This window comes from Hipposideros armiger, unplaced genomic scaffold, assembly GCF_001890085.2.
Source record: "Hipposideros armiger isolate ML-2016 unplaced genomic scaffold, ASM189008v1 scaffold_1696, whole genome shotgun sequence".
NCBI lineage: Eukaryota > Metazoa > Chordata > Mammalia > Chiroptera > Hipposideridae > Hipposideros > Hipposideros armiger.
The window spans coordinates 44,250-56,300 of NW_017733046.1; the positions used below are offsets into that span (position 1 = coordinate 44,250).

Here is a 12,051-nt window from a genome sequence, read left to right on the forward strand (position 1 = left end):
TATATATATATATATATATATATATATATATGCCACCAAGACCTTAGGGACGTTAGCCCTTGAGAATGTCACTGAAGTATTACACTGGAGGCCACAAACAGAGCAATTAGATGAGGTAATGCCCCATGTGATATTTGGTTGTATATAATTTTCTAAAGATTGGGGAATAATTTCATCATCAACTTTAATCTATCAATCTTTTAAAAATGCTAAAACAGGTTTAATATATTTTGTCTTTAAATACCTAAAAATACAGAAATGTACAGAAGAAAAATCAGCTACTGGGCAACAACCCAGAGAGAACTACCCTTAATCTTTGTTGTATTTTTGGTTTCCTCTCTCTACACAAATATGTACTTATCATTGTGTATCTTGATATAAAACTTATACAATAAGCATCATATTATAGTTATATTGTTTATTATCCTTTTTTTTTAAATGTTAACTGAGCAACTTTTTTTTTAATTAAAGTTTCTTGGGGTGACAATGGTTAGTAAAGTTACATAGGTTTCAAGTGTACAATTCTGTAATACATTATTTATTTATCACATTGTGTGTTCACCATCCAGAGTCAGTTCTCCTTCCATCACCATATATTTGATCCCATTTACTCTCATCTACCACCCCCCTCCCCCTTACCCTCTGGTAACCAGCAAATAATGCCTCTGATAAGGGGCTAATATCCAAAATATATAAGAAACTCATATAACTCAACAACAAAAAAAAACCTACCCAATTAAAAAATGGGCAGAGGACCTGAATAGACATTTCTCCAAAGAGGACATATAGATGGCCAATAGACATATGAAAAGATGCTCAACATCACTAATCATCAGAGAAATGCAAGTAAAAACCACAATGAGATATCACCTCATACCAGTTAGAATGGCTATCATCAACAAGACAAATAATAACAAGTGTTGGAGAGGCTGTGGAGAAAAAGGAACCTCACACACTGTTGGTGGAAATGCAGATTGGTGCAGCCGCTATGGAAGGCAATGTGGAGGTTCCTCAAAAAATTAAGAATAGATTACCATGACCCAGCAATCTCTCTCCTGGGTACCGACCCAAAAAATCTGAAAACATTTATTTGTAAAGATACATGTGTTCCGATATTCATTGCAGCTTTATTTACGGTGGCCAAGACAGACATGGAAACAACCAAAATGTCCTTCGATAGATGATTGAATAAAGAAGATACACACAATGGAGGATGACTTATGGCACACTTTAAAACACACCTTCTCTCAACCATAGCTCACATCTGACTGACTACACCAAACAAGTTGAAACTTCTCACACATTGTTACTAAGGTTGACGTACTGCTTCCTGTATGAAGATCCCTACCTTTCTGTTGTGTATATATACACAACTGCCATAAGAAAAGATGAAATAGTGCCATTTGTGACAACATGGATGGATCTTGAGATTATTATACTAAGCGAAATAAGTCAGACAGAAAAAGTCGAGAACCATATGATTTCAGTGATATGTAGGATATAAAACTGAAAGCAACAAAGGAACAAGACAAACAAATAAACAAAAACTCAGACACAGACAATAGTTTATTATCCTTTCTTTAATTTGACATTGTATTGTGAGCCTCGTTTTCTATGAAAACTATTGATTTTCTTCAAATTATAGTTTGCGTTACTCTTCCAAATGTGAGCACAATACTAGCCAATGCTTACATTTATAATTGAAATTGGAAAATAATATGTATTATTTAAGAAGCTGCCATATCTTATATATAAACATCTTAATCTTAGTTATTTGATTTAATAGAACAGAAGTCAGCAAACTTATACTGTAAGGAGCCATAGAGTAAATATTTCAGGCTTTGTGGGCCATACAGTCTTAATCCCAATGATTCAATTCTGCATATTATAGCATGAATGCAGCCATGGGCAATACATAAATCAATAGACATGGTTTTGTTCCAATAAAGTTTTATTTATAAAAACATTGATTTGATTTATGGCATATAGTTTGTCAACCCATGCAACAGAAATTTATTTCTTGATTGTGCAAGGTCCAAAATTATTTCCAGATCAGCAGGCAGATGTCCTTTGAGTAGTAATACAGGAAGCTGGGTCATAATAATGTAATTATTATAATGTAATTATAATATGGCGGGAGAAACAATAATTTGCTTTAAAAGATATTACATTTTCTGCATTGTCACTCTGCATACGTAGTTTTTTTTTCTTAGTTTTTTTTTACTTTAAGTTTGTGTCAAACACATTAAGGGTACTCTTCAGATATCGAGATCATTAAATATTGTCCAAGATTTTTCCTGACTGGCAAAATCATAACACAACTTTGAGCTTTGGGCCAAACTATAATGTTAAGAAAGATTGCAGGAACAAGAAAACAAAACACTTTTTAAGCAGAGACGATAGTCTGAGCCAAGGTAGGAACTTGGATGTTAAAGTGTCTATCAATTAGGAGTAGGGTTTTTGCAGGTAGCAGTATGAGATAAAGTTGGAGGATCAGAGGAACCAAGCTGTGTAAGGAATGCAGTTGGGATTAGTGTCAGCTGTTGAACCCTGTAATAGAGTTCAATGCCAACAGGACACGCATAGAATACTGAAGAGGCTATGGTTTTAAGAAGGTGTAGGTATTGTGAATGAAATTGACTCAGCTCTAATATTATCATCACAGCATGCAATTTGGCTGCATTAATAGCTTATATAGAAGAAAGTGGTAACTTCCATCCTCATTTTACTTTGGAAGGGAGCATTATATTATTGAAAGCATCTCATTGTAAGTAAGCCAATGGTTCCCAGTAACTAAGGATAATTGTATAGGTACCTTGCAATGTCAAGTAATAGACAGTGATATTGTATATGGAGACTAGAGCACCTAGCATCTAATAAACCAATCAAGGGCCTGACGATGTCTGTAATACAGAAGAAAAACAAAAGGGAACTTGACTAATGTCTTCAAACATGTCAAGGCTAAAGTGTGAAAGGCTGGACTTGTTTTCTGTGTCTTCAAGAGAGAAAATTATTAAAAACAAAACAAAACAGGAAAACCAACTTCAGAACAAAAAAAGAACTTTCCACCGTGTCCAAAAACAAAATAGTATAAATGATTCTTAGAGTCCCCGGGTTGCTCAGCTTCACTAATCAGTTATAAGAACGGGTTATAAAAATATAAACTTCAATGTAAGTAAGAGGAAGGGGATGACTCTTGAGGAAGAATGCAAAAACAATAAAACTCCACCATTGCCTCTATGCATTTCCCATATTCTGGGACTAATCCTCATATTTAAATACAGCTCTCAATAAGATCACTTCATTTTTGGTCTTCTCAAAATTCCCTATTGTTTTCAAGTTATTTTTGTGCTTCTCAAAACCTAGAACGTATGCATATCTAACAGGTTGGTTTTAACTGCCCATCGAATAAAAGTAACTATGATAGTAATTAAATAGTCACATTCTAACCTTGTGAACTAGCAACGATTTGGATGGATTCGAGATTTATTAATTCTTTTTTTTTTTTTAAAGATTTTTTTTTTATTGGGGTATTAGGGGGAAGGGAACAGTGCTGGGGAATTGGGGGAAGGGGAACAGACAAGATGCTGTCGTTTTGTTCTTCATCTTAGCTGTGGAGGGCAGTGTCACTGGCCCTCATATGTGGGATCCGAACCGGGGCCCTCTGGCATCCCAAACCAGTTCCCAACCATCGTGCCACTCGGCCGGCCCAGAGATTTATTAATTCTTGTCTGTAAATGAGGAGACCATTATCGCAAGCATATAAAAGTATATAAAATAGCATACTATGAGAAATAAGAACTGCAATTCAAAATGGCCTCCCAAATCCAGTATGATAGATGATGGATGAACAACAGATAGATGTAAATGGAGATATAAATACCTTTGAATATGGAAATAATAAAGTATATGATCATGACTACTGTCCTACGTTTAGGTTGATTCTCAATTAATGTGGTTACAGGAATTTTTGTCTTTCTCTTATCTAAGCTGGTCTCCTGCATGACACATATTTCAGAAAAGATTAAAGAGTTAAGGTAAATCTTATACAGATATCTTAATTTCCAGTCTAGTATTATTTCTTATTACATGTGAGACAACTTTTTGTTTGTTTAAGTTTATCCTAGCTTGACATAATGAGGGGAAAAAAGTGTTGGTTTTCTTTCTTTTTCTTTTTTTTTAAATTAAATCTATTGCAGTGACATTGGTTAGTAAAATTATATAGGTTTAAAGCATACAATTATGTAATCCATCATCTATATATCACATTGTGTGCTCACCACCCAGAGTCAGTTCTCCTTCCATCACCATGTATTTGATCCCCTTTACACTCGTCTACCGCCCCCCTCCCCACTTACCCTCTGGTAACCACTAAACTCTTGCCTGTATCTATGATCTTTAATTTCTTTGCCTTGTTCGTTTGTTTTATAACCAACTTATGAGTGAAATCATATGGTTCTAAACTTGTTCTAACTTATTTCGGTTAGCATGATAATTTCAAGATCCATCCATGTTCATTTATCCATCAAGATGTATGTACCCCTATGTTCATTGCATTCATGGTGGCCAAGACATGGAAACAACCAAAGTGTCCTTCAATAGATGATTGGATAAAAGAAGATGTGGAACATATATACAATGTTAGATTACTCAGCCATTAGAAAAGATGAAAAATGTTGGTTTTAATTTCCCTCAATATTGCAATTTAGGCTCTTCTGTATTTGTAGTCTTATTCTCAACTGAATTACATAGTAATTAGTAAGTGTTTTTCATATGGTGCAGTACAAAATCCCTTCACAAAAATCATAACATAGTCTGAATTGATCTTTCCTTTACAAGTAATACAAATAGAATATCCACTAGATGGCAGCATGATACCATAATTTAAACCAAGACACTAAAATCTGTGTATTAAAGAGAGCAACCAAGAGACAAATGAAAAGCAAAATGTTTTGGTCACAGTTTGACTATACTTAAATTTTCATTCATTCCACACCCTTTTCTTTCAGAGATAAGGAAACAAATGTTCAAAGATGATAAATTGCTTGACCACATTCAAGCATCAACTCATCTTTAGTTTTTATCTTTGTTTTCCTTTTTATTAATAGAGCTAGGAGTAATGCGTAGTAGTGTTGGTTCTTTGTCACTTACACAATCCCATATTTGGGGGAATAAAGAGCACTAACAGTTTATTTCAATTCATTTATAATAAGGAATTGCACTAATAAAAAGGGGATTAATAATATATAAAGAAATTAGTATAAAGATAATAACCTTTCCAAAAATGCAACCCCCCCTAAAAATAAAATGTAGGCAAAACAAACTAAAAGGTGAAAAACCATTTATCTATTTACATGATAAAAATGTATTATATATACATATATGGATATGTATGTATGTATAATTGTAACATATATATAGACATAAAATATCACAGAACTGAAGCAGAACATATTGATCACACTAATAGATTTAATGAGCAAGTTAATCCAACATTGTGCTATATACATGAGAAACTCATCAACAAAGAGATTCAGCAAAGTTAAAATTAAAGAATAAGTTAGTGATTTCTAAATTAAATTCATTCTTGTCACAGAAAACATTCTGAATGATTTGAGTCCTTTCAAATTTGTTGTGGCTTGCTTTATAATCCAGCAAACAATTAACTGTGGTAAAGTTTCTATGGGCACTGAAAAACATGTGTATGCTAGTTTTGTTGGAAGTCGTATTTTAAATGTTAACCAGGTCAAATACAAGGTGTGATAAAAAATATGGTGAATGTCTAAATTAAAAAAAAATTATTACAGTAAAAGACACATTGCCATTAATCCACCTCAAAATACCCCCCATTGCTTCCAACACACTTATCCCATTGTTCTTGCCACTTTCTGAAGGAGTTCTGGAAGTCCTCTTTTGTGTCTTTAGTTGCGATGTCATGGCTGCCTCAATGTCCTGAATTGATTCTAAACGTTTACCTTTCGTGGTCATTTTGACATTGGGGAAGAGCCAGGAGTTGCATGGTGCCAGGTCCAGTGAATAAGGTGGATGAGGACACACCGTAATGCTTTTGACAGAAATTGGCGTTCCAGAAGCGATGTGTGACATGGAGCCTTTCTGTTGTGATCAAACAATACAGAGAATGCTGCTGCCATCCAATGGAAAAGCAGGATCTTCATACAGGAAGCAGCGCCTCAGCCTTAGTAACAGTGTATGAGAAGTTTCAACTTGTTTGGTGCAGTCAGTCGGGTATGAGCTACGGTTGAGAGAAGGTGTATTTTAAAGTGTGCTATAGGGCTGCATTTCCTCTTCTCTGGGCTTGTGGCTCTTTCCTTGCTTCGCGAAGATGCAGCTCAAACCGATGGAGATTAACCCCGAGATGCTGAACAAAGTGCTGGCCCAGCTGGGGGTCGCCGGCCAGTGGCGCTTCGTGGACGTGCTGGGACTGAAGGAGGAGGCTTTGAGCTCAGTGCCTGCGCCTGCCTGCGCGCTGCTGCTGCTGCTGTTTCCCCTCACCGCCCAGCACGAGAACTTCAGGAAAAAACAGATTGAAGAACTGAAGGGACAAGAAGTCAGCACTAACGTGTATTTCATGAAGCAGACCATTGGAAACTCCTGTGGCACCATTGGACTTACACACGCGGTAGCCAATAATCAAGACAAACTGGAATTTGAGGATGGGTCAGTCCTGAGACAGTTTCTTTCTGAAACGGAGAAGTTGTCCTCTGAAGACAGAGCAAAATGCTTTGAAAAGAATGAGGCCATTCAGGCAGCCCATGATGCCGTGGCACAGGAAGGCCAATGTCGGGTAGATGACAAAGTGAGCTTTCATTTTATTCTGTTTAACAACGTGGATGGCCACCTCTATGAACTTGATGGACGGCTGCCTTTCCCAGTGAACCACGGCACCAGCTCAGAGGACTTGCTGCTGCAGGACGCCGCCAAGGTCTGCAGAGAATTCACTGAGCGTGAGCAAGGGGACATGCGCTTTTCTGCCGTGGCCCTCTGCAAGGCCGCCTAATGCGCTACGGGAAGGGACTACGCTTCTCCCCACTCTGCCCTTCACTATGAAAATCTATCCCTACCAGTGCAGTCTTATAATGCTTCAGTACTTGTAGAACACAGCTGTTCTTCTTTGGTTGGAAAGATAGGCTCTTACCCTTAACCACACCCAAGTGCTAGCAGATAACAGAGCTCAGCTGTCGACTGAGCAAAGTGTGGTGTGTGCTTCACGTGGCGAAGCATTTCCCCCCATTGTATGTCTTGTACTTCAATATCTAATGCTTTAAATGGCTACTTTGGTTTGTGTCTGTAAGTTAAGGCCTTGGATGTGGTTTAAATTGTTTGTCCTTAAAAGAAATAAAACTTTTCTGCTGATAAGAAAAATAAATAAAGTGTGCTATAAATCATCCTCCATCATGACAACACTCTGTGTCACACATCACTTCTGGTACAGCAATTTCTGTCAAATAAAAACATTATGGTATGTCATTATCACCCTTATTCACCGGATCTGGCACCACGTGACTTCTGCCTCTTCCCCAAAGTCAAAATGATTCAGGACATGGAGGCAGCCATGACATCGCAACTAAAAACACTCAGGAAAGAGGATTTCCAGAACTGCTTCAGAAAGTGGAAAGAAGATGAGATGGGTGTGTTCAAAGCGAGGGGGAGTATTTTAAGGGGGACAAGTGGAAATGTGTCTTTTACCGTAATAATTTTTCTAATTAAACATTCACTGTATCTTTTCATCATACCTCATATGTTAATTATACCATGTAGAAATTCTGTCCTTAGACAATGTATTGCTTGTTTACTCATCAATTGAACAAGTATGGTAAAATCTCAGAAACTACATTTCTGAATAAATTTTGTTAGTACATAAATTTTGGCTGAGGTTTTGTTTTCTAGAGAATTCATGCCAATTTCTGAATCATTAGGAGGAACTTAAGAACATTCTTTAATAACAAGAATTAGTAATAGAGATAATCCTAAAGACTGCACTAATAGAGATAAATCCTAAAGACTGCATACACAGAGAAACACACACATACACACTATCAAAACAATAAACAAACACAGTAAAGTTGCAGGATACAAAATCAATGTACATAAATCCATTACATGCCTATACACTAACAATAAGATTTCAGAAAAAAAATGAAAAAAACATTTTTTGCAATTGTAACAAAAAGAATAAAATACCTAGTGATAAATGTAACAAAAAATATGAAGGACCTGTACACTGAAAACTATAAGACATTATTTAAAAATTGAAGAAGACACAAAGAAGTGGAATGACATCCATGTTCATGGATTGGAAGAATCAACATAGTTAAATTGGTCATATTACCCAAAGCAACACACATATGTAATGCAATCCCCATCAAAATCCCAATGGCATCTTTTAAAGAAATAGAACAAAAAGTCATCAGGTTTGTATGGAATCACATAAGACCCCAAATAGCCAAAGCAATCCTGAGAAAAAAGGATAAGACTGGAGGTATCACTCCCTGACTTCAATTTATACTATAAAGTGATAATAATCAAAATAGCATTGTATTGGCAGCAAAAAACAGACACATGGACAAATGGAATAGAATTGAGAATGCAGAAATAAATCCACATATTTGTGGGCAGATAATTTTTGACAAAAGAGCTAAAAACATACAATGGAGAAAAGAAATCCTCTTCAATAAACGGTACTGGAAAATTGGAAAGCCAAGTGCAAAAGAATGAAACTAGACTGCTATCTATCACTATATACCAAAATTAACTCAAAATGGACCAAAGACCTAAACATAAGACTTGAAACAATAAACTGCATAGTAGAAAGCATAGGTGCTAAACTTATGGACCTTGGGTTCAGAGAGGATTTTATGAATTTGACCTCAAAGGCACGGGAAGTAAAAGCAAAAATAAATGAATGGGACTATATCAAACTAAAAAGCTTCTGCACAGCAAAAGAAACCGTCAACAAAAGGCAACCAACAAAATGGGAGAAGATATTTGCAAACAAATCCTCCAATAAGGGGCTAATATCCAAAATATATAAGGAACTCATACAACTCAACAAAAAACAAACAAACAAAAAAAAAAACGATCCAATTAAAAAATGGAGAGAGGACCTGAACAGACATTTCTCCCAAGAAAACTAACAGCCAACAGATATATGAAAATATGCTCAACTTCACTAGTAAAATTATATAGGTTTCAAGTGTACAATTTATAATATATCATCTATATATTGCCTTGTGTGTTCACCACCCAGAGTCAGTTCTTCTTCCATCACTATGTACTTGACCCCCTTTACCCTGGGTGTAGTGGTGAACATAGCTGCCTTCCAAACACGCTTCTTTTAATGATGAGTCTCCAATTATATTACTCCATTCGAACTTCTCAAAAAATTTTCACCATACACTGTGCTAGGACATTATTTTGCCTTTCCATTTATGTATTCATTTATATATTCAGTTTGTACTCACGTTTCTCCTTCACCTGTGCAATCCAAGGCCTTACTCCACTCCATCATGTTGTTTTAATGGTGTCCAATGAGTTCTATTTTCTTAAATAATTAATAAAATTTTGATTTGATCCATTATTTGAACAATTCAATTCTATAGATAGATATCTGTGGCTACCTAAATGCATAGAAGTTCTATAGAAGCTAGAAATTTGTAGTTCTCATTTTGACAGTAATAGAAAAAAAATTTAAGGCATTCTCTAGATCAGCGGTTCTCAACCTGTGGGTCATGACCTCTTCGGGGGTCGAACGACCCTTTCACAGGGGTCGCCTAAGACCATCGGAAAACAAAAAGATATTTACATTACGATTCATAACAGTAGCAAAATTACAGTTATAGAGTAGCAACGAAAATAATTTGATGGTTGGGGGTCACCACAACATGAGGAACTGTATTAAGGGGTCATGGCATTAGGAAGGTGGAGAACCGCTGCTCTAGATCAAATAATTTCAGTACCAACATTTACATTTGTTTGTACACTCTCACTAATATTAAGTGAAGATTCCACAGTGGCACTGCCACTCACCTTTTCACTAGGGTACCTATAGTTCTCAGACATTTAAAAGTAGCCAGTTATCTTACTCGTCTAACACAACCCCATTTAACATCCATTACTTCTGTATAATTATAAGTAGACCCCCTCTTTTATACTCAAGTATGGCTCAGTTTGGATAACAAATTATATGGCTACCCTATTTATTACCAGTACCACATTTTGTTACTACAGAAAGAGGATTTTTCTGGAAATTTTTTCTATAATTATTAAAATGTTGTGATTTTAACATGATTTTATTAAAATCACTAGAAAAACTCTTCCAAATTTTATTACCATTATTTATTACATAAATAATATTTTTATTGTTTAGATACCACAAAAACAACTTTTGCTTTTTATGTTGTTGCGATGAATATAGAAACTGAGTGAAAAATATGATTCTAAATTTCTGATATTCCTTTTTGATGAGAATGCAGGGAAGATTACAAGGTCAAATGGACCCTCTAGGTCTAAGATGATCAATATGAGTATAACTTATGCACATTTAGAGACTTATTCATGGAACCAGATTGAAAAGATGAGTTCCAGTTAGAAACTTATGGGTAAAATCTAAAGGGAAAAAAAATCAAAGAAAAGTGTAACAGAACTTGAACAAGAAAATGATGTCTCATATTATTAGAGAAAAGCTGGAAGAAACACAGATCAAAAAATAAAAAACAAAGTATGTTAAAGTAAATTATAATATTAATGAACTGACACCAGTGTCTATGATTATTTTTATTACAGCAAAGTTCCTGGTTTAGTAAACTTAAGTCAAGCAAATATCACTTGAATAGGGTATGTAATGAGTAGGGAAAGTGACTTTCAGTTGATTTGCCTTCCAATCAAACTTGGTTTCTGGCACCAGACTTTCCTCAAAGCATTCTTCATTTCCATGTTTCTGAGTGTATAGATTACAGGGTTGAACAAGGGAGCAACGATGGTGTAGAAAAGAGCAAACACTTTGTCTTCTGGAAAAGTTGTGGCTGGTCTAATATAAATAAAGAATACAGGCACAAAAAACAGGACCACTACTGTGAGGTGAGAACTGCAAGTGGAAAGAGCTTTGGTACGGCTTTCTGCAGGGTAAGCCCTGATAGTGTAAAATATCAGAAAATAAGACACCATCAAAATCACAAAAATCACCAAAGCGATCAGACCTGAATTAACAACTACCAAGAGACCAATTCTGTACGTGTCGGTGCAAGCCAATTTCAGCAAAGGATACACATCGCAGAAGTAGTGATCTATCTCATTGGGGCCACAGAACGGTAAAAAGATGGTGAGAAGACACAGACTGGCAGAGTGTATAAATCCCCCAGTACAACAAGCTATGATGATCATGTTACACTTTTGCTTGTTCATGATGACGGCATAGTGCAGGGGCTTGCAGATGGCCACATAGCGGTCATAGGCCATCCCTGTGAGGATAAAGATCTCTATGGCACCAAGGAAGTGAAGGGTGACAAGCTGTGTCATGCAGTTATTGTAGGAAATGGTCTTCCTTTTTTCCAGTAAACCAGTCATTAGTTTGGGCATCACTGTTGATGTATAGCAAAGGTCGGTGAGTGAGAGGTAATTAAGGAAAAAATACATGGGTTGGTCAATTAGTGGACTGCATGTAATAGAAATCATTATGAGCAAATTTCCCATCCAAATAGCAATGTAGCAAAGTAAAAATAATACAAAACAAAGGATTTCAATGTCCTTGTTTTGAGATAGTCCCAAGAGAATAAACACAGTGACATTACTCCTGTTTTCCATGGTCCAGGGTAGTAAAAATGCATTAACAGTTCCCTGAAAAGACATAAGCATAAGTCGATGTCAGAAATGTCCATGGAGAATATTGATGATAATACTAACATCATGAAGCGATGCTTAATGGACATGATCTCAGTGTTTCCCAAATTAACATTCAATTTTAATGATTCTTTTTTTTAAAGAGTCTCACGATGCTTTCTATAAGTCAGTCTTTCAGGACATTATATTCAATCT

General features: G+C 35.8%; 1 protein-coding gene and 1 pseudogene across 2 annotated transcripts; one reads left to right on the top strand and one right to left on the bottom strand.

Annotated features, from left to right (window-relative positions):
- The first annotated feature begins 6,259 nt into the window (after positions 1-6,259).
- Positions 6,260-7,337, top strand: LOC109378019 (ubiquitin carboxyl-terminal hydrolase isozyme L1 pseudogene; annotated as a pseudogene). The gene has a single exon (XR_002122949.1). The product of XR_002122949.1 is annotated as a ubiquitin carboxyl-terminal hydrolase isozyme L1 pseudogene (transcript).
- A 3,544-nt stretch (positions 7,338-10,881) lies between these two features.
- Positions 10,882-11,820, bottom strand: LOC109378017 (olfactory receptor 4P4). The gene has a single exon (XM_019634477.1). It carries the CDS (start codon positions 11,818-11,820, stop codon positions 10,882-10,884), a length of 939 nt encoding a protein of 312 aa, XP_019490022.1.
- Between the last annotated feature and the right edge of the window lie 231 nt (positions 11,821-12,051).

Bases quoted from the DNA above. Each gene is read 5' to 3' on its own strand.
- LOC109378017 (XM_019634477.1), bottom strand. From the start codon at position 11,820: ATGGAAAACAGGAGTAATGTCACTGTGTTTATTCTCTTGGGACTATCT.